Source organism: Leuciscus leuciscus (assembly GCF_965113295.1).
Source record: "Leuciscus leuciscus genome assembly, chromosome: 11".
Lineage (NCBI taxonomy): Eukaryota > Metazoa > Chordata > Actinopteri > Cypriniformes > Leuciscidae > Leuciscus > Leuciscus leuciscus.
This window is the reverse complement of record NC_138735.1, coordinates 7721952-7745581: the sequence shown is the minus strand read 5'-3', so window position 1 is coordinate 7745581 and position 23630 is coordinate 7721952. Positions and strand designations below refer to the sequence as shown.

At 40.2% G+C, this 23630-nt stretch overlaps 1 protein-coding gene and 1 long non-coding RNA gene across 2 annotated transcripts in view; both read right to left on the bottom strand.

Annotated features, from left to right (window-relative positions):
• Nucleotides 1–294: 294 nt before the first annotated feature.
• Nucleotides 295–23630, bottom strand: part of LOC309509614 — a 255461-nt gene continuing 232125 nt past the window's right edge. The window contains exon 2 of the long non-coding RNA XR_014209936.1: nt 295–917. This is a non-coding gene — a long non-coding RNA (uncharacterized lncRNA). The remainder of the gene's footprint in view (nt 918–23630) is intronic.
• klf6a (Kruppel like factor 6a) lies at nt 2037–8965 on the bottom strand. Its single transcript, XM_082184390.1, has 4 exons — nt 8649–8965; nt 6583–7156; nt 5785–5908; nt 2037–4467 (listed from the first exon to the last, which is right to left on the bottom strand). The coding sequence occupies exons 1-4, from the start codon at nt 8748–8750 to the stop codon at nt 4416–4418; spliced, it is 852 nt and encodes a 283-aa protein (XP_082040516.1). The 5' UTR covers nt 8751–8965; the 3' UTR covers nt 2037–4415.

Here is a 23630-nt window from a genome sequence, read left to right as displayed (position 1 = left end):
CCGACGGTCACATTAAATTCTTCCAGTGAATCCAAGATGCTCTTTGGAACATTGTACGATTATGCTAGATAACAATTATCAATTTTGGTAAAAGCAATGTCAGCTAAAGTACTGATATTTATTAAAATATAGTATATTTTGCAATGACTTTTTAATAGTAAAAAAAATATTTTTGGTCTCAGACTCTGATCCCACTCAATGTTTTTAAAAAAATAATTAAATTAGCAGTAATCTACATGTCTACTGTTTAACGAGTAGCATTATTTATATCGATCCATCCATTCTCCAAACCACTTCATTTATATCCAGTTAATTTTATTACAATCATTAATAATCACAACTATAAAAGTGCGTAGATCACATTGTGATTACGAGTGGAACACATCTTGAACACGATGACGAGAAGTAAACAGATAAATGGCCATTTTTAAATGTTTAGAGAAGCCAACAAATCCTTGGCAAAACATTTCAACGCTCCACCTGCCAGGAACCACCTAGGGCATGTTTCCCCCTTTAGCAATTCACAAAGGTGGCAATTTGCAATGTTTTTCTGTGAGAACACATTCGTCTATTTTGACAAGCCTGTGGAACACCCCTCCAGTGGGTGTTAAGACCAACTTGTGCACAACATGTAATGAGAGCGAGGAATCTGAGAGAACGAGTGTTGCACTGCTAATGCAGGTAACCGCCGTTAATAAGCGTATCCTCATTTCTACTGAGATATCAGGTGAATTGTATTTCAATCCACTGCATGTTTATATTATATTAAAGGTATAGCGGAGGATCTTTCCAAATTTGAGATAAGACCCGCCCTCTCCACTTTTTGAAAAGTTTGATTGATTCACCAGAATGATTGACAATTAGGAGGACCAATAGTATAGGTTACCCACCAGGAAGTAAAACATCCTCCGCTATACCTTTAAAGGTTTAATTCTGAAGAAAATGTGGTAACACTTTATTTTGATGGTCCCTTTTGAACATTGTGTTGACTATAAGTAACGTTGCACCTGTGTGTCAACTTACTCTTATTATAGTATTAGACTGTCTGCTTAATAATAACACTTTATTGTGATGGTTCTCCAACAGACGTTCTTCTGACTATAAGTTTGCAACCACATGTCAACTTATTCTAACCCTACCAGTCTACTAATACTCCACTAATACTCTAATGAGAGTTAGTAGATATGTAAGTGCAATGTTACTTATAGTCAACAGAACGTGTTAAAGGGACCATCAAAATAAAGTGAAACCGAAAATGTTAGTGGTGCTTGACGGCATCAACATTACTGTTACAATGTCAAAGGCTGCACCCGAAATCGCATATTCCCCACTATATTTACATTTACATTTATGCATTTGGCAGACGCTTTTATCCAAAGCGACTTACATTGCATTTCAAGCTACTCGTTTACATTCTTATCGGTTCTTGCTTTCCCTGGGAATCGAACCCATGACCAACGTTCTACTGTTTGAGCTACAGGAAAGCTTTTCGCTTATATAGTAGGCGAAAAACAGTATGTGTCAAAAGTATGCATACGATGAACAAGTTACTATCCCATGAGGCCATTTGTGGCTGGCAGTGACCGGCGCTGGTATAGGTCACGTAAATATAGTACTTCCAGATTACATTCATACTATATAGAACATATTCTTTTAGCGGTCGTGAAGTAATTACTTGTAATTTCGGATGCAGCCTGTATGTTGCGGTGTAGTTGCGAAGGTGTTTTTAGTTTAAGTGTTCTGATTGGTTGCTTACTGGTCCAATTGAGTCAAAGGTCCTTTACTTCTCTATGGGATTTTTCCACCCACTTTATTCACCAAGTTAATCATAAGTCTGACTCCTTATTAAAGCTCAATTTAAGATATCTTTCATGTCTGTACCCCAGAAACAAAGTTGAATACTCGGGTGTAGTTGTTTTGTTCGACTCTGCAAAGCACCAATAATAGTGAAACAACATCATTTATAAATCACTAGCTAGAAGTTGCACTGGCAAAGTCTAAAACACTAATGAAATAAAGTGAAGCAAAACAACAAATCAAACTTGTCCGATAAGAATTTCTTATTATTCCAATAAAAAATACATTCATACAGAAATATAACAATTTTGCAAAACAATTTCAAATAAAAATCATATAAAGCAAAAAACAAATAAAAATCTTAGAAAAGTTTTTTTTTTTTTTCTGTGTTTTTCATCCTAACTTTTCGGGTTTTATTCTTTTGTACAAATATTCTTTAGACAAGAGGGATTCGTGAGAGAAAACATAAGTGATAGAAAGTGTTGGTAGAAGCAAGCAAATGGAAAACTTGATTAAGGCTCCATTACCACTTGACTTATATTGGCCACTGTTGGAAAGACACAATGTTCTTTGCCCACAAAACCCTGGCTGGTCTGATTTAATGGCAGCAAAAGCTGCTTCAAGTTACATTTCTCCTGCTGAAACAATCCGTTTCTACGAAGCTGCTCAACATGCAACAGTGTCAAACCTTCATCGCTCAACAAACCAGAGCACTGCACTTATTAAAAGCACAATACTCAAAGAATTCAAAGCATTATAACTATGTACAATAAATTTAATCAATTGTTTGGTCCCTGAAAACATTATAGTTTACATTTCAGATGGCAAAAGAAGCCGAAGCGAGCGGCTTTCTCCATGCGGCGTTTGCCTCCACGTCCGTAAATATCCATTGTAAATGTTGAAAAGGTGTGCGATATATCTTTATCTTTCTGGATGGCTGTGCACAGTTTCCACAATACTGTCGCTGGACTAAAACAACGGCATCCAGACAGGTCAATATCGAACTGCCCGAGTCAGCAGTCTACAGCAGGCAGGGCCTTCAGCAATTCATTACAGAGAGGCAGTACAAGGCAAGGCCTGTCTGAGTGGAGCTTGTTAATTACAATAAATCTTTAGGCGTTTTTTTCTTTATTCTTGGTTACAGGGGACGGGGGGAGTTGGCATTCCACAAACGTTCAAGCCTTGTGTTATACAACGGCCTGTTTTCCCACTTTAAGAGCTTTTTGTCTCGCACACAGCCCCACAGATAGAGATCTCGCGTCTAAAAGGCTGTTCGGTAGATACCAAGTCCGTAACTTTAAGTGCTCTACATTGCAGATTTGACAACATCCAGAAATGTGAGGGCAAATATTAGTGACAAAGAATGAAATCGCATGCTCAAGAATTACAATATATTACGTATCTACAAGGGCTTGGTTACAGTGGCCTTGGAAATGGGAAAGGTGCATGTTCAATGTGAAAATAGAGCCTTAATAAAGCTTTTTCAATCACTTATACAAGACATTTTGTGACCCCCAATTGGAAAGGTCACTTGCATAAGGCACCATTAAGGCCAACAGTGCATTAACATCAGGTAAAATGGAGATAGAAAGAGAGAGAATTTAGTCCTCAAGATGAAATGAGTCTTGTATGAAATGGTCGCTGATTGATAGTATTCTTCCCTCCACCGGAAAGAAAAAAAAAAGAGGGAATTTTGAGTGAAGAATGATCAATGCGTTTATGTACAATATTGTAACATTTAACCAATTGTATTTAGCTGCGCTTTATTGGAATCTATTTTCAGTCCCAATTACAAAAAAAAAAAAAAAAAGTACAAACCCCAATACCATGCAACACCTGTTTATGATAGTGAAGTTATAATTGTGTTACATCTCTAAGCACACAGCTTATACAACGGACTACAAATGAGCTTTTGTAGCCTGTCAAAAAAAACAAGCTACCGAACACATTGCACATTTAGTAGCTGCACCGAACACCAAAAAAGCCACTTTCATTCAAGACCGAGTTTCCGCCCCCCTTTAGATGGGGGAAGGGGGTGAAACCCTGGCCGCTTCGCCCCCCCGCAATCTTGCGAAAGAGCCCGGGGGCGTCTGGCAGGAGTTCTCAGTCTCACGGCTTCATTCAGACTTTGCTGTTCTCGCATACCGTGTGGAAACAAAAACGGAACTTGTTTCCCGACACCATTCAGCCCACAGTGATACACTGGTACCCCCCTCCCACCCTTCTTCGCACACGGGACATTCATCCGCTCACGTCAAACAGGTTTCGTTAGGATTTGTTTTAAAGTACCAGTGTATTGTCCAGGAGTTGTCCCAAAACATCATGCACCATACAACACACCATTCATTCGCTCGTTTTTTGTTTTTTTTACAAATTTTTTTTTGTTTTTTAAATAAATCATCCTCCTCTTTTCGATTCTTCATACGTGATTTTGTCCCTTCCTTTTCCGTTTCAACAACCAGTCAGTCCGCCTTTATCCCGGGGCTCACGGAGGCACAGGATATGGTGCAAAATGGCATGCTTTGGCTGGAACACACTCCCCCCATTTCTTGCAGGGCCAGGTCAACCAGGAAGCTGGTCAGGACACAACATATCCCCAGCGTGGAGCTACAGCCCGCTCAGAGGTGCCTCTTCATGTGCAGGGCTAGGTGGTCCGACCTGGAGAAACACCTGGAGAAAGAAACAGCGAGAGAAAAGGTGAAAAACAAGGTCAGGCAGGGGCCACCGAAGCCATAAAATGAAAGGTAGGGATCTGTGCATTGCATCACTGATGAGGCCCCTAGTGACCCTTGAGGCGAACTTGTGAAACTGGAATAGATGCCATGAAGGCTAATGAAAGGAAAGCTTGGTTACAAGCAGAACCAGAAAAAATGTGGATATTCGGTGCTTATTTAAAAATAAATACACCATATGCCATCATTTTTCATTTCAGTTTAAAGCTGTCAAAGAATGACACTATAGCTGTGAAAAAAATCTAAATATTACTATAAATAATTATTTTATAAAAAGTTTTTTTTTTACATCAACAATGTTTTTGTTTAAAGAATGTGTAATTAAATGCTTTTTCCTGCCAATTTCATGTAGATAATATAATATAATATATAATATATATATATATATATATATATATATATAGATATAGAGATAGATATAGAGATAGATATAGAGATAGATATAGAGATAGATATAGAGATAGAGATAGAGATAGAGATAGATATAGAGATAGATATGCCTTTTTATATACAGTAGTCAACATTTAAAGTGGATCAAAACCTTTCATCAAAATTATACATGAATTTTGAACAATACCCATTCTTGTCCTTGGACAACTTTGATTAACTTTTTTGATCCACTTCAAATGTTGACTACTGTACACACACACACACACACACATATACATATATACATATATATATATATATATATATATATATATAAATACATATACACACACATATACCATGGGGGACAACATAATACATGAATTAAAATAAAATAAAATATTGACAGGTTCAGTGTGGGCCTGGATATGAGCAAAGACATGATCGAATGGTTTGTTTTAAGGGAGAACTATGAAATGTTTCGCATCCAGTAACTACAGAAACAAAACAGCAAAAAGGGAAGTTGAGCAAACAATTGTGTTCAAAGCACAAAGCTCTCAGGGAGGGAAATGATTAACAGAGGAAGTGATGACAAACAGGAGAGGCGCGTTTAGTCATAAAACGCAGAGAATATCAATAATGTATTGCGACAGTGTGGCTATTGCGCTTTCAAGCATTTAATGTGATTAGGTAATTAAGTGATAAAACCCCAAACATAATGGTGCGACTCTCATCGATGAACCGATAAAACAGGATCAATGCTGAATGCAGAAATCCGCCGCACTTCACTGATACACGCATCAAAGAATCAGGCATGCGGGCGAGAGACACAGACAGGCTTTGATAACAGTCACAGGGAGAGATAGCGAGACAGAACTGAACGTACCTGTCACAGTGACTGCATTTAAATGGCTTTGCACCGGTGTGCTTCCTGAAGTGTCGGGTTAGCTCGTCGCTCCTCGCGAAGCGCCACTCGCAGCCTTCCCATGAACACCTGTACGGCTTCTCACCTGTAAACAAAAACACAAACACCTTTCAGTACATGTTGCCGGGTTTCATCAGGAAAACCTTCACTATTCACAGGAATGTGGAACAGCGAGCTCGGTAATGCTCTCGAAATTGCATCAGTAAACAGAATGCATGTTTATGGATCAGGTGACGCAGTCTGCGAGACGGTCTAAACTTTTAATAAGATCCCTCAAGCTCTCAAGGATTGCGGGAATGCACGGTATGCCAAAAGTCTGTCTCTATGCCTATATGCATAAACAGCAATGAGAACAATGCGTGTCACACAGAGTCTGTTTTGAATGCGACGGGGCCCTTTAAAAAAAGGGGCCACCCAGATCCCCATTCAAAAGCCTGGTTCTTTCCCATGACGAAACCAAAACTGTTTTGGTGGAGCAGGTTGTTTTCACCCTGGCTGGTTTTCATCCCCTCCCCCATCCGATCCCCCCTCCTTCCTCTCCACGGCCACATTCCAAACAGATTAGGTCACCGTTTAGGCGTGCAGTCATGTGGGGCAAATATTCACAGAGTGACATTAGCCTTGCAGCTGAGGACAGCCTGTGAGAACTTAACTCCATTACACAACTTCACAGGAGACGTGCAACCTCAGTAAAGTGTGGGAAGTTTGATACGTGTCAAAGACAATTTGCAAAGTCACAACTAAAAGCAAAGGTCTTACCTGTGTGAGTCCGCTGATGTGCTTTTAAGTGAGAACTCTTTGTGTAAACCTTCCGGCATCCGTTGAAGTGACACCTGTGCACTCTCCTCCTGCCGTCCGGAGAGGCGTCCCCTCCTGCCGAAGCCTTATCCGAGGCCTTCACCAGTCCGTTTTGCCGGATCTTCACCGGCACGTGCGAGTCGGTCTGCGTGGAGCCCCACACCTGCAGGACGCCGGGCTCCTGCGGGGTTTCTGGGGAGGACGGAGGCGTGCTGATGATAGAGGAACTCAAGTGATGTGCTGACTCCGTCAGAACCGAGCCCAGCGGGTTGGAGGTAAAGATGTGAGTGGGCGAGAGCTCCTCCGAGCTGTCAGACGCCTCACTGCTGGCATCCGAATTCATGCTGTTGGTTTCTAATATTTGGCAGTCCTGATTGTCCTCTTCCTTGACTTTGGGAAGGTTGCCGTTCCCATCTCCCTTATCTCCACAAGCCAAGATGAGCTTGCTCCAAAGATCCTCCTGGCCCTCAAACTTGAGGTCAGACGCAGAGACGTACGGCTCGCTCTGCAAATACCTCTCCAGCTCCAAACATGTCTGATTCAAAACAGAAAACACAACGTTAGAATGTGCATGAGTTTCCTCTAACTTTCACAGCTGATTGCCAAGGGTTAGTGTAGGTTAACCACACTCTCACATGCACTTTCTACAGAAATATGTCAAATTCATGTCATGTGGAAACATTACAGAACAGGTAAGGCCAATAAAATCAGCTATCAGAGTATTCTGGGTATAAATAGGGCTGTATATTGTCTTTCTAGAACAGTTATCCCCTAGTGAGTCATGAAGACATTTCAGAGTCCTTTTAAGGAAGCCACACAACTTCCTCGGTCGAGTTTCCTCATTCAAACAGCCTGACGTCCCCTCAGCGTACATCTGGACGCGTTTTAAAAGCATTTTAACGCGTATTAAGTGTGAACGTACTGCATTCGAGTGGAAAAGTGAGTCAGTAAACACGTAAAACTGTGTTTTTCCACTCAATATGAGCATTTAGCTGTGCGGTTTAGGCTATGCACATCCTCTATATAACAACGATGATGTTTACCGCGCAAATGTGTCCTGAAAAATCTAATGTTACTGATTCTACAGACTCTATATCAGGTAAAAAACCCTATATGTTTACTTCTTAAAGCGATAGTTGTCGTTTATTCAACGTTATTCCGTTTCTACGAAACGTTAGGCAGAGTTACAGTCTCAGTCACCATTCACTTGTGTTTGTATGGAAAAAGATGCAATGAAAGTGAATGGTGACTGAAGCTGTCAGTCTGCCTTACATATCTTTTTGTTTTCCAAGAGATAAATAGTGATACAGGTTTGAAAAACATAATGGTGAGGAAATGACGACATATTTTCATTTCAGCTGAACAATCCATTCAGCAGTCTATACTGGGAAACATTAGACAACTAGATGCAAACGCATGTTTAAATGCCTTGAGATACGTTCATATGGCTCCTTACCAGAATCCCAAGACGCCTGAGGGGAAACTACCTGGATCAATTTCAAGAGAAACATTCATACGATCGTGCCAACTGTCCAATCACAAGTATATCAGTCTCAAGCAGCAGAACCTGCTATGACAGTTAACACGCACCTCCTATAAACCCCGTTATGTGACAGAACATGTGCTGCAGACTGTCAAATCAACCAGCCTACGTCTGAGTAGGAAAAGCACACGAAAAGGATGCAATTATTTTCCTTTCTAAATGTAAATGGTGCGTATTCCTGATTATTGCGCAATATTAGATCTGACTCTAAAGTCGCGACTCTTCAAAAAAGTAAAAAAAAAAATATATATATACTTTGTATGCCAAAACAAGCGAATATCATAAGGTAGATGCACAGCTACATTCAATACAAGTTGACGCGCTACCATGTAACCGAATCAAATACGTCACTTAGAACGTTACATTTCGCGGATTGTAAATAACTCTTTCCGATTCCAGTTTAAAGACAGCGAAGTCAAACCACACGCTGTCCATTCGCCAATCGCAGCGGAAGTTTTATCCATATCACTTTAAAAATTGTTACCTGTTGCCAATATTCTTCAAGCGATGGCAATGCAGAGAAATAGCCAGTGTCATGAACGATCTGAAGTTCCTGAAAAATGCTGCACATTGGTAGAACATCCATTGCAATCCCAAGTATTAAGCGATACAAGACAAAAATATATATATATCTTGTTGAATCAAGATATCAAGAGTGTGACAAGAAAGCGTCCTCTTCGTGCAATAGCAACGCGTTGCAGCCGTCGCTTTGCTCAGAGCCCGCTAGTCCGTCTGTTGAGATCACGCTATATTTGCAAACACTGAACTCACGCAAAGCGCTGTGCTCTGTCAACTTCCCCTATTCAAACCTTGCAGCCTGCCTACCCCCTCGTGACAACGTGACGTCGCCTCACAACGCGTCCAATCAAATGACACCAGGTTGCGCGGGCGCAAATGATATCACCTTCAGCCAATCGCAGGAATACACCCGCCCTCCTGGCGCTGTGATTGGTTTTATTCAACTGTAAGGTCCAGCGCGCCGATTGGACGTTATTTTTAGAAGCGTATATAAAGGCTCTGAGCTCGAGCCCAGTTCGTTTCTGTTTCTTGACGACGGAGTGTCACACACGCACTGGTTTGGCCAGAGCGAGCGCTGTGTGCAATCGGTTGATTCTCCTTGAGAACTTTAGTGTCGAAATACGTTCTTTTTCCGTGTTGCCTTTTTTAAGCTCTCTAGAGTAACCACTTCAAAACAAAAATATGGCTTTGGAGAAGTTCCAAGCATTTTTTGAATACCACAAATAAAGTGGCCCTATTATTTGATAGATATCAGTTAAATAAATGTCTTCGATTGCAATGAAATGTCTCAGCCTTGTTGGCTTATTTTTTAAAGAATTTCTGAAAATGTCTACACTTATAGTTACACGGTCTGTCTGTCAATCATTGTGTATGCTTGTTGATATAACTTTGAATCTGTATTGTAACTTTCACATATGATTTTTTTTTTCCAGAGCAACAAACAAATCGTAAGAAAATTGTGAAATTAACATTTCTACATGAAACTGCTGCATGTGTGATCAGTCACATTCCCAGTGTCATGCAATAAATGAGACAAGCACACACACACTGTGACTGATCACAAATGCAGCAGTTGTTAATGTTGAAATTTACATACATACAAATAACACATTTTGTGTTACTTATTTTCCATTTGTAGTGGGAGGATACATTGGATAATCAAATAAACAAAAGCTCTCTAAAGCTCTTAGGTTGCTGTAGTTGCAGATAAAGAGTGAAATTTGGCTAGTCGCATCGCAGTCAGACGTGGAGAACGTGGTCACTCTGGTCAGTTAACAGCCTAGTAGACAGCACTGCCAAGCTGACTCTTTATATAGCTACTTGTTTGTGGTCTGTCTGGACTAACTAGAGGTGTTTGATGAACCTAATCTGTCTGTTTGGTTACTCGGCCCTAACATAACTTCTTATTTAGTAGGCCAAATATGGCAATGGTTTCAAGTTTTAAAAAAAAAACGTACTCGAGTCAAACAGTGCTCCAAAAGTCCAATATGCAGTATATATACCTTAACTAAACCACTAAACTTTGACTGATATGACTTCTGGTTCATTCAGCAACTGAAATGAAGAGTGGAGCATTGTGGAATTCCATATTTTGTGCAGTATTTTTATAATGTACATTTTGGAAATTACAGTAGTATTCTAAGCATACCGTAAACTTGCACATATTGCATACTCCTTAAGTAATAAGAGTAGTATGGTATTCCAAACATAACCGTGGCATGGCATTTGTAGGGATTCATTCACATTAACCTGGTTTGTATAGTCACTTTTACAAAGTGAATCATTGAATTGCAAATCTGAAGGTGTTTTTCAGTATAAAGCAAATCAAAACTAATAACCATCACACAGATTTTACTCTATAGTATTCTTTATCTAGTGAGATCTCTTGTTTTTCATGCTCAAAATCATAGACACATATACACGTACAGTATATGGGTATTTTCCACGTTCAATGAATGGATAATTGATTTGGATGATCGATTTGTTTATGAAACAACTGATTTAGCCAGTACTGAGTCTATCGTTTGTCTTTTTTAACACTAGCGATTCACTTACTCTCAATGTAATCACTTAATCCTCTGGAATGGCTCTAAAATTGAGAGATATCGCTTTTATCACTTGCAGAAGACATGCGGGTAAAGTTAATTTACACGCTGATCTGGCCTCCCAATCCTTTGAGTTCAGTAGAGATGTTACAAACAACATTTCCAGAACAGAGTGCCATTGTCCACCACCACAGTATAGTCTGGTGCTAACCTCTGGAGAACTGAGTCCCTATTGTAGCTCTCAGCTGGGGCCATATTTGTAACTCGTAGCATCTGATTCAGTCATATGGTGATGTCTTTAGAGCTGCAGAGCCTGGCTATGATAGTCATTTCAAGGAATTTTTGAGCTGCTTGTCAGAGGGGAAGTGGTGCAACTGTTAATCATTGCCAAAGGTCAGACATTGCGGACAATGGCTTTGTCCAGCCTGCTTTTGAACTGAAAGAGTGCCATTGAGGACAGTCTGTTACTCTGGACCTCAGCGTCTGTCCTTTTAAGCCCATTGAAATTGAACTGTGACAATGAGTTGCAGTTTAACAGAGCGTCTTAATGTCACGCTTTACACCGCCCTGTGTTAAGCTGATCTGAACGTTTGTGCTGTCATAACCGAGACCAAACAGAATCTCTGAAGTGAGAGTCATGTGACCCGGTACCCAATGTGCATTGGAGTGAACGAGAACCTTTGGAGTCACAATACCCATTGCTATCGACTAATAAACCAAGCAACAACATGGCGTCAATGTTGTGCGACAACAAAGCAATCCACAATGGAAAGTTGCCACTTGACGGTCTATTCATCCCCACTTGTATCACCCGAGCGCATTATCCAGCGGGATGTTTCATTAAGGAAGTGTCCAGAAAATACTCTGCGGTGGGCCCTGGCAGCCTTTATCTCTTTTAGCAAGGTTCTAAACTCTATCATCATTATGCAACCCTCCCCGCACAGTAGCCACAGGAAAGAGCAATTACGCACAGGGTCCATTTTAATACATCAATGTCAGTACAATCAGTAAGTTGTTGCAGGTTGTTCTTTTTCCCTTCTAAGCGATGTGCCATATAGAAGGCCATTTATCCCGCGAGTACCCATCCCTTGATGCGTGCGAAAACAATTATTGGCCGTTCTTTTCAGGAAAAGTTGATACTGCTCGCACGGGTCAGCGGACAGAGAATGGCCGGAAACTAGTCGCTATGGAAATGGACTGAGACACTAATTAGCCTTAATACAGCGCAGACATGGAACAGGCCAAGCATTTCCAATTGGATTTGCTGAAGCGAGGAAACGCACACCAATAGCTGTGTTTTATTAAAACTGGACGTGTGCCAAACCTGTTCGTTCTCTCCGCCGAGTCCCCAAAGTGACAGCAATACTATCAATGCCTGTTTTGTTCGTGGTTACAAACAAAAGACACTGAGTGTCTGCATTTGTGCTCACCTTGTCTAATGTGCCTGTATGAAAGCACAAGTATAGGCAGTTAATTTGGTGTTCATAACCCTCGCTTACTTATTTAATGCATTTTGTATGGCGATAGACAATTACCAATTTGAGTGTCCAATAACTTGGCAAACTCGTGAAAAAGCCAATTGTAATTCAGCATATCGTCCCTAAACAATTTATTATACCAGGTGCATGTAATTGAGATGCATTGCTTTTCATAAGGACATTGAGCAATTGCTCAGGCATTAATAAAATGAAAATAAATTGATTGATTGGGAATCAATGCAGTGACATCAATCTTTGCCGGTAAAAGAGTAGGAGAGAGAGAGACAAAAGGAGAAATCAATATTCTTTCAAATGCACCATGTCATAAATCAGAATTGTCTTACTGTATGCGGTACCTGGCGACGCAAAAGTGATCATTGGCTTCATTAGTCTTTACACATGGTCTGTCTCTGTTTGCTCAGTCTTGCGGACGCTTCATTGAAATTCAGCCAAGGGTGGCAATAAACGATGTGTGTGTCTCTCGTCAGCTCTGTGTGTATTGATGTGCAGAGAAGTTGTCCACCGTCCAGCTGACACTTGACCTTGCAGAGGGCATTAAAGCCTTTTATCAACAACTCAAATATCTATATTCAGTAATATTTTTTGTCAATATAAAATGAACCAAGATTGTGAATGTTTTTTTATTTTTTTTATTTGGCCATTAAGTTTCCTAATTAATCCTGTGGCTTCTTGTGTCATGACCTATGAGTATTTAATAGTGTTTCCGATTTAATCCTCATTAATATGCTGTCAGAGTTGAGCGTTGTTTCTTAGAGTTTGATTAATAATTTGCTTGCAGCATCCTTTAAAAAGGTTTTCCACAATTGTCAATGACGCTCATTTTGGCTCGATGGTGTTTTAAGCCCCCAATGGCTCCTTCCAGGCAGCTAACCCTAACCTCAACCTTAAACCTACCCATCCCCTCGCTGCCTGGAAGGCGCCGTTGGGGGCTTAAAACACCAAAAACCCTCATGCTGCTGGTTACACGTTATTTCGATGGTCCACTTTAGACATTCTCTTAACTATAAGTAACTTTTAAACTACGTCAACTAACTCAGCTAAGTATTAGTAGACTGTTAGGGTTCAGGTTAGTATAATAAGTTGACATGTAGCTGCAAAGCTACTTATGGTCAGTAGAATGTCTGTTGGGAGCATCAAAATAAAGTGTTAGAAGATATTAAGCAGACAGTCCAATGGAGAGGCTATATAAGATTGGCCCACTCAGATTGACAGCTGGTCCACCCAATCAAATGACTCAAAATAAAATAAATTGTGGGAAATGAGAACAATCACACATACATGACAATAATAATCGCTCAAATATAACAAATTTAGCAGATGTCACTCACAAAACTTTGCAGCATGTACGTGGCCGCTGGCCAAGCATGAAAAACAAAAGATTTATTCAAATTCTGAACTGATTATATATCACCTAGAAAGCGCACAAAGAACGGTCCCTATAAAATTGCCAAAAAGCTATAACTCATCTTAGTTCATATATCATATGTTCATATGTTATAATCAATGAAGCTGCCTATAAGGGGCAGTCGTGGCCTTATGGTTTGAGAGTCAGATTGGTAACCAGAAGGTTGAGGGTTTGTGCCCTTGAGTAAGGCACCTAACCCCCAATCACTCCCCCGGCGCCACAGCAAAAATTACTGTGTATGTCCACGGTTTTCAGTGGGTTTTCACTACTCACTGCTCGTAATGTGTGTGCACAAACTTGGATTAAATGCTCTTTTTATGACACGGCAAAGTTAGTTCTGGTTGTAAAATGTCAGGTGGTGCAAATCCCCAAAAGTCAAAAGTATGATTCTTTCCCCAAAGATTTTTTCCCCGTCAACTTTCCCCAAAAGTATGAATCATTTTGCTGTGGAATTTTAATTTGCTAGTATACTGTCCTCCTAAATCAAGATTTGAACCTTTTTCCACTTTATCCACTATATTTGAAACCCCATTAACAGCAAACAATGCAGCAGTTCTCAGATTCACTTTCTTTTGTCTCTGATATCAGACACTTCCCGCACAATTGTTTGGCGCACTGCACTATAAAATACTGAAATAACTAGGATCTAAAACTAGGGTATCTAAAAATCTTATCAAATGCACTAAAGCAGATGATTCACGTAATTGAAACTCTGGAGGAAGATCTTAAATGTGATGGAAAATCTAAATGGCAGTTGAATGGTCATTGTTTCACATTCTGTGGTTGAGGTTGGTTGTTTACCCTTGTGATTTGATATGCTAAAGGCTTCTACCATTATTCCACGACAAGGAATGTTAAGTATTTAATGTTTTTTTTCACTGGAACTCTGTGGGAAAATCGCCTCTCTCCTTTTTTTCAGAAGGGGGGGTGGGTGGGCGTTTATCTGGTCCAAAGCGTAAACAGAATCCCAACCCTCTGATTAAAGGCTTGGGTGAATGAATGCATGATGCTTTTAGAGAGTTGGGGAAGTAGACTGTCTATCGGGTTACCTTGACCATTACGGATAGACCCTGCGATTCAGTCCTGAACTTTTCACAAGCTCAGTGTGAAAGTAGGAGGTGAAAAAGTGCTTTTCCCACACCTCATTTTTAATCGTTCTAACCCAACGTTCTGTTCCATTTGTACTACGGCCATAAATGATACCTAAAGTCATCATGCTTATACAATCTTCACCTGGTGGACTATAAAACGAACATTAAAATCCCATAACCGTACACTGAAGGAGCTCTATAGCAACACCATAGAGTTTGTAAAGCAAGAACCACTTTTTTTCAGAAAATAATTTTTTTCCCCTTGTTGAATGAAGAGGATACCAATTGAGGGGCTTTAAATAGACATGTCCAAAGCATCTCTGACTTGACTCACTGCATGACTTTAGCGTTGTTTTCTGTGCACATTAACAGTGGGTCACCTACTGTCCTACAGATGGGGGCATATAAAAGAAAATCTCTTTTGTCCTCCACTAAAATCTGATACTGAGCCAAGCCTCACAAGGTGGAGTGGCCCGTCAGCCGCCCTCCCCCATCTCCTCTTCCAGTCTGTCCGTCCCATCAGGGACGCTGATCTCTGGCAGTCAGGTCAGTGCCCAGGAGGTCCACGTTCCTCTCTCTGCAACACAATGCGTCTCCCCGTTTTATCTCTCATCTCAGCTCCACATCTAATGTAAACCACTGGAGTCTCTGTCACAACAGACCCCACACATGCTTGTTGGTAAATTCAAAACAAAGAGCAGAGAAAACCAACCTTCCCTGAGTCCTTTGCTGAATGATGCAGCAGAATTATAATTTTTTTTTCTTTCTCCTAGCCCAGTTGGGTCAGTAGTTCAATTTTTTTCACTGGTGAAAACTGCTGTATTATTATTTAGAAATATTTTATGTGCCATTATGAACATACAATATTTTTTACAAAATGTGATAATGGATTTACAAAATGTGATAATGTGCTAATTAAAAGTGGCCAACTAATGAGGCCAAAAGAGTGTAGATTATGAGTCTATTAAGTCTTTTCTCCTAGACATGTTTCGTCAAGGGTTGTTGGATCTTGCACACACATTCCTGAACTACATTATAATGGGCATGTGTGCAATAATATGGAACATTATTCAAAGAACTGTATACAATTATCCAGCACAAGACAGCATTGTAAGAGACATGATGGCATTAGTCAGTTAAACAGGTAGCCCTGCCCCTATTATCCAACAGTTCTGTGAATAATGTGCCATATTGCACACATGTTCATTATAATGTGGCTCAGGAATGTGTGTGCAGAATCCAACAACCCGTGACGAAGCATGTCTGAGAGAAAAGATTAAACAGACTCATCATCTACAATCAAACTCTTTTTGCCTCATTAGTAGGCCACTTTTTTTATAAGCACATTATCACATTTTGTAAATCCATGGCAATAACACACATTCATCTTATCTGTTCAATGTACTGCTCATGTGCATTCACTCAGTTTCGGATGGGTGAAATAGGCAAATTAATAATTCCGTCACCATGGCAACGTGGCTTCCGAATCCACAGAGTGAGGCAGAATTAGGAATAATGACAGGAAACAGAATGAAAATGAGATTTTGGAGCGAGTTGGATTTGTATTAACATGGCCAGTAATTTAACCAATCATGATAAGACATTCAAAAGGGATTTTGAGGCCCTTTGTCATGGTAACAATAGCAACAGTGAGTACACATAGAGCGGGTGAAATAGTGAATACTAAGTGACTAACTCCATGAATGTACTCTCTTGGGGCTTTCTAATCAAGGAAAGTTTCTTTTTGATACTTTCGGTATAACTAGCACAGCTTGTCTCGCCCTATTAGGACAGTATGACATTGAACGGTGCTTTCCCTTTTAAAAAATAAGAATGAAGCTCAGGCTGCTTCTTGTTTTAGGCTGGATCTGATACTATCCACACATTTTTTAGGAATAATTTGTCCCCACCCCACTAAAAATAGAATAAATTACAATGAATGAGGACTAAATCTTTAAAGCTTCAAAAAGAACACAAAATCACAAACACATACAACTCCTGTACTATTCCATGTTTTCAGCAGTCAAACAATAGTTTTGTGTGAGAAACAGTCTGAAATTTAGGTCCATTTAGGTTAGGGTGACCAGACAGTAGATGTGATTTTGCGTGACAATGCGGGACACGTGTGTGAGAAGTAAATTTCATTCTATTATACTCTATTATAATATGTAAATATTGATTTACATTAGTTGGAAAGCCTATTTGCCATCACGTTGGATGACAACGTTTCAAATAGTCAATAAGCTTTGTTAATTGTGACCGCATTATATTTCCCATGCAGGTTTGAGTGTTAAAATATAGCCTATTTACTCCATAGAACCTATATTCAGTCTAAGCAACAGGCTAGTAGGTAAAAAAATCACATTTTATACTAAAATAAATGTCCTTAAGTAGCGACTTTAGCGAGTTTATTTTCCTTTATTTGACTATGCAAACATTAAATGAGTTTTACCGGATTTAGTGCATCTTGAACCTGTATTTTGTTGTTGTTGTTGTTGTTGTTGTCTGTCAAGTTTGATGTTCTTGAGGTCCACTGATTCCTTTGCTCCATCCAGTTGTCAAAACCTCTCTACGAAAGCGTTGGTTGGTAATGTTCCCGCTCTAACGCTAGCTTGATGGCTGTGACAATGGCTTTTTAACTGCCAAAAAATCTTTTTGTATTTATTACATTTTTTATTGTAGTATTGTAATTTCAGGGAAGAAAAAAACAAAACAAAAACATAATTAAAATGCAGGATGTCTTGCGGGACAAAGCTCACAATTTTGAGACTGTCTCGCATGGTCACCCTAATTTAGGTCCAGTGAGCTGTTAAGCGCTGTGTCTGGATCATTGAGTCAGTGAGTCGAACTCAAAAACCAGATCAGCCTGATTTGTGAACTAATCATGATCTTTTCTTTTGTGAACTGGATCAAACGATTAATTAAAAAGATGAAACTTATTGCACATGAAACTCATTACTTCTCTTATCTGCACCCCTTAAAAGTGTTTACTATGCTAGTGTGGTAAAAACGTGGCACATTTGGTTTCACCCTTCAACCTTTACGTGAGGTCTGTGGTTATCACACATGTCATGATTGTAGGTTTCCTCCAACTGTAAGTATATGTTGACTTGGTTTTCTTGTTTGTACATTCAAATCAACAAATATGGCATCAACCTTTTATGGACTTTAGACTATGATATCATATGTTTGAGCAATGTGTCATCCGCTTTATTCATGCGCTGCTCCCAACTTCCCATCACACTGGTTATGTCATTTTCCCATGAGTAAGGCATTCTCTCATCGGATTGTTTTACCTTGGCCGGGTCAGCACACTCAGAGACGGATCAGAGTTGTTTTGCAAACACCTGTGCGTGTTCCCATTGGCTGGGGATTCAGGTGTGACTGTTGACTCACCTGAGACTGAATGAGCTGGTGTCCATTTAATAGAAACGTGTTTAACAGTGCGTTTTATAGAGGGTTGGCAAAGACATAGCTAGTAAAATAGTATATAGCTTTAATATAAACTACTGCAAGACTGTGTAAAACTGCAGAAGTAGACTGTATATCATAATTCATTGCTCAAGAATCCTTTGAGAAAGTCAAACAGAGCAAATGAGGCGTTTCATTCGGATCCCATAATTGTCTTTGCAATTGCAATCTAGTAATACTGCATTATTTAAACTCATTTTGCCTCACAAAGTATGACACAAAAGCATCGTAAAAGCGCTTGTTGGGTCAAAAGTTTGGCATGACCATTTAAAATCTCCCCATTCCCCAGTGAAATGCGAGTAGCATTTGCTCTTCTCCCTTCCTCTGTTTCTCTGTGTAAACACCTGAGAATGACTAACCCATATCTCATGACCAGCCTGCAGTGCTGCGAGCGCTGTGTCCTGCATTCTCCAGGAAATGAGGCATGATGCGTGCCATCACCCAGACACAACCCCTCAGGAACCAGGAGCACAGATATAAAACAGACTGTTAGCTTAACACACAGCATAGCTAGGTCACAAGGAAAGGGTCAGCTTTCATATGATTGTAAATTAAAGTGGCATCATGTTGTGGATGCATCTTTTTGTTATTTCCTTTAGTTTGTTTACCCTTCTTGAATATAATATACAAATATTGGTTGCACTAATGCTTGAAATATGAGAGTGTGCTCTTATGTAGCTAGGGTGTGCTGTGTGGTTTGTAGTATGTTTCTATATGTTTACTTTACTAGTACTTTAATTTACTAGGTTTTCTAATTGTTTTTTGTTTTTTTTAGGATGGTTGTTCTAGTCGCCAAAAGAGTCCACCTTAAAGTATCTCAGACATCCCAGTTCTCCTGGAAGGTCCGGGAGTGTCCCGCATATTGATAGCGACTCCCTGATGCCAACAAATTATGTACAATATCCCGTAAATCGAGCGAGAGGGAGTGAAGCCCCATTTCCAGGTGATTCAATCAGAAGTTGTCAGCAGAGATGCATGCATACATCCATTTTGAATGCGTCTCCTTTGACAAATTCTGTTCGGATTTCGTCACACTCTACTATACATCACTTTCGAGTAATACTATACGGCCGAGTACTGTTGAATGAACTTACAAGCGAGCAGAAAAGAAAGCAAATGAAATGGAGAAAGGAGGACAGCTGTGATATTTGGTGTTAAGATTATTTAAAATTAAACTAGCTGACTATCTGTTAAGGAACTACTCTATTGATGTACTACAATTAAATGAAGCCAAACTTACAGATATTGTATTATATTATATATATATTTTTGGTTGATGCTAGTTTTTGCAGGGTGGAAATTATCTGGTATTCTGGTCCCTAGTTATGGTTCTGTTCCCTCTTGAAGTCTTGAGCTTTATTGCTATTATTTTATCCACAAAACCAAAATCATATGTCCAATCACATGTCAGTAAGACAAATTGTATGTGATGACCTTAACCATAACCTGCGAAGTTATGGAACACCCTAACCCTAAGTGCAAATAGCGAAAGATGCTATTTACACTATGTGAACATGGAAGTATTTTCTTAGTAATATGCTATTTACACTAAGTATGAGTATTGCCATAGCAAATACCAGCAATAATAGCAGTTTGCAAACATGCTAAAACGTAGAAATTTAAAACATAAAACAACTGACAATAAGGATAGTGCTCCTAGACAACTATAATAAATTGTAATCATTGTGCATTTAGTGTGTTTTGTTTTTCAGCCTCAAGTAAAACTGAAGAAGCCAAAAGTAAGCTTACATCCAAGGGAGGAAAAAAAGTCTCTATTTTGATGTGACACATCATAGGGGTCACATGTAAGTTTACAATAAATAAATCTTGACGGCACGTTGACCGACATTGAGCGCAAAGCCTATTTTCATTCTGGATACACTTTACCAGTCCTCATCGCTCATGGTACTGACAGCTTACTGTGACAGAGCTCTAGCCATGATGAGTGGCAGACAGGAGACTGCTGGATACTATCGCCTATGCCCTAGAGAGCTGCCAGACACGGCTTCCTATCAAGCAGGCCGGAAGGAAGCCGAGTGTGTCAACACAGCGCCGCACACCTCACTCATCCAAGCGCTAATGGATGAAGACGCCGCAGCTGTCCTCAGAGAGGGAAAAAGAGGAAAACACATAGCGAACATTAAACTCCGTTTCCCAGCAGGCCTAGTTTTTCTGCTCAAAAACAAAAACAAGGAAAAAAACAACACAAATCATTACTGACAGACAGGAGCCCAGGTGAGTTCTAATAGGAATCAACCACTCATTGTTAACCTCTACAGTCACCTGAAATGACTTTGTGGATCAGAAAACATCTGAAGGGTTTTAGGCTAGTGTTCCGGCTGAAGAGATGACATGCTTTCCTCAAAGTAGGTAAGTCATTCTGAGGAGATGCCATTTAGAACTTGTACAACTACTTGTCGGATGTAGCTGATAAGCACTACAGATGTGACATCTGGCAATTTGGCCATTCTATCACTTTGCAGAAAATGTCATTGCTTTACTGTGCTAGCAATACTTTTAAACTTCAGATGGACTACTGAAAGGGAAGGATGAAGATTTCAATAATCAAGTGAAAGAGTGAACAGCAAATAAAGCTTTACCCATAAGAACCAGGATGGAATTTTCTGACAAAGACTTGACGGAAGACTGGCTTTGGTATGGTTTCCCTTGTGTGACTTAATTAGCGGCCCAGGCCAACCTCAATGAAGCAGCTCTCTGGGACTTTCTGAGTGGAGGTGCGAAAATCTGGGTCAGTGGGGCTGGGAGAACGTTGAGGTTTTCATGCCAGGGGTCTGAGCTTCCTCTCACACTATCAGCCATTGACACGATAAGCCAGGGACAAACCTTGGCCCTGGTTACTGCAGCTGGCCAGCTCAGTTAGCATTCCCATCAATTCCCTCTAATCCTGGAATTTAACTCTGTCCCTTGCCCTACCAAACCAGAGACCAGACACATTCCTCGGCTGGCACACCAGGGCACTATATTTGAACAGAGAGCAACTCCCACTATGGCCTAGCAACAATTTGCACTCTTGCATCGGCACAGGCAAAGTCCTTCCCTACTGATGAGGCCATGCAAAGGAATGGTGCTAATTACATGCCATCACTTGTTCTTTTTCGAGCCACCTCTTGTTCACTCTGTCGATCCACCATTCACAGTTTATCTTTACCCTTTTGGTCTTCCATGTAAGCTTGGGTTCGCTCACATTAACTGCCCCCTGCTTCAATTATGTTGCAACCTCATCGCATGTACCACAGGTTACAACCTGAAAGAGATCCATCACCTGCTGATCCCATACGTTTCGGCAGCAAGGGCCATTTCTGACAAGGCAGTTATTAGTGGCACAGTAGACCGAAGGTAATTAACCACAATACAGCGTCGCAACATTCGTTCCGAATGGTTCCTCATCACCGGAGAAGCCATTTTCTCTCATTCCCAAGGTCAGATGGATGAGATGGCCCACCATGCCACTGGAACCTGACAACAGGGTGCTGCAATTACCGCTGTCCTTGATATTTAATGGGGAATGAGTGCAGTAACCTTTAGTGTTTGCTTGTGAGACCCCCCTTCTCACCCACTTTCCCCTCCTCTGGCTCTCTCTCCTCCGTGGGGCGGTCAGAAAACAGAAGGATCACTTTGGAAAGACATGTGAAGTGTGTTTGCGTGCCAGGCAGTGCCGTGGGAGCAAGGGAGTGTGTATGCACACACACATACGCTCACAGATTCTGCCAAATGGATGCATGTCAATGCTTTTTGGGTTGACAAGGGACTTACTTGTGGGCCACAGGGTAGACAGAAGTGCAAAAGTAAAAATAGTCACTCCCCTCTTCTCTGCACTAGTGACACAAAGACTTGACACATTTTACATCAAATTGTTAAATATCTTAAGCTTTAATGGTAAGTTCAGTGTATATTGCTGGGTAATTGTACTAGAGACTTGATTTGAGTCAAAGTACGGTTACCATGGTCTTGTAATACGATGGTATTCTTTCAAGTGCCTTGCCTTTTAAATACAGGGGCATATTTTAAACCTTATCAGATCATGAATATTAATTAGGTGATGTAAAATGATGTAACAGCAGTAGACCTAACTGTTTTGCTGAGGGGCAGGTGAGTGGACGCTGGATATAATAGGATACTTATCACTTGCACATTTGTTCAGTCCACTCTTAGTGCAGCCGGTTGGCAGTCTCTTGCTTGGGTTTTAAAGATGTAATTTCCCGCGGTTGGGTACTATTTGTTCTTTACATTGCAGCCAAGCAAAACAAAACCTCTTAAAATACGTTTACTCTTACAAATATAAAGGGGTGTTATAATGTACCACTATATACAGAAGCTGCCACAGTTTTTGTAAGGGTAGTTTTGTTTCTTCATTAATCATTAATATTGACTATGACATTGTGTTTCTGTCAGCTAATTCTGTCTGATACGCACACATGCATACAATACAATAAGCTTTGTATTTTTGACGCTGATTATAACACAGCTAATTAATGTTCATGAACTCAATCAGAAGAAATTGTGTTGCACACTACCAGTGTTTAGGCAATGTAACGACAATGACAAATGACAATTTACTCAGTCCCTAGGTGAAGGAGAAAAACTCCACACCATCTTCAATCTACATACCTTCAGAGTTAGAACTCACTGACAAATGCTTTCAAAATCTTGCCTGTCATCAAAACTCCCAGTCAAATGGACACCATATGCAATGTGAGAATTGTGGAAAATGTCCTCCCATGTAGTTGCTTATCTCCTGCGCTAAACTGTAAGTTGGAAACCGAGCCACATTATGCAGCATGTTTGACAGCTTTAAAGATCCATCCTTCATTTCTGTACCTCTCTAGAGTGCTCTGCAAAAGACAGGTAAGAAAAACTCACTCAACATCCTGCAGAAATGAGAAGTGCCTTATGTAACAGTGGCTTTCCTTCTCTCATCACCATATGCTGTCAGTGTTTACTTTAGCACTTGTTTTCTCTGGATCCATGGACATGAACACATAAAGATGGAGAATGATGACCTATGTTCCCAACATTCCTGGGCATCATTGTCGTCATGCTCCACTGTGAACATACAGCCATGCAATTAATAACGTCAAACATGTATGTCTTATCTTTCTCACGCCATGTGTCAGTCAGGTAGCCAATTCAATGGAGGAATATTTTATGATGGGGCCTCTGTTTGAAATATGACACATGCCCAGGACTGGATGAAATGTGCTTGATAGCAGTTGTGTTGAAGCATGCCAGTGGTCATGAAAGCTGTTTTCACACTGCACCGAAACAGTAAAACCACACAGTGATGTGAAGGGTATATTAAACTTAAATGAAGTCAATGGTTTCTTATCCATTTTACAATCCCTTCTGAACACCAGTGCAGAATCTATTGAAAATAACAATGAATTGTTACTTTTGAACAATGATTGAGGCTGACCA

Excerpts from the sequence above, each read along its gene's own strand:
- klf6a (XM_082184390.1), bottom strand. The coding sequence starts at position 8,750 with ATGGATGTTCTACCAATGTGCAGCATTTTTCAGGAACTTCAGATCGTT. Across the intron at positions 7,157-8,648 it reads TTGAAGAATATTGGCAACAG|ACATGTTTGGAGCTGGAGAG; the intron begins GTAACAATTTTT and ends GTTTTGAATCAG. Across the intron at positions 5,909-6,582 it reads ACATCAGCGGACTCACACAG|GTGAGAAGCCGTACAGGTGT; the intron begins GTAAGACCTTTG and ends TTTTGTTTACAG.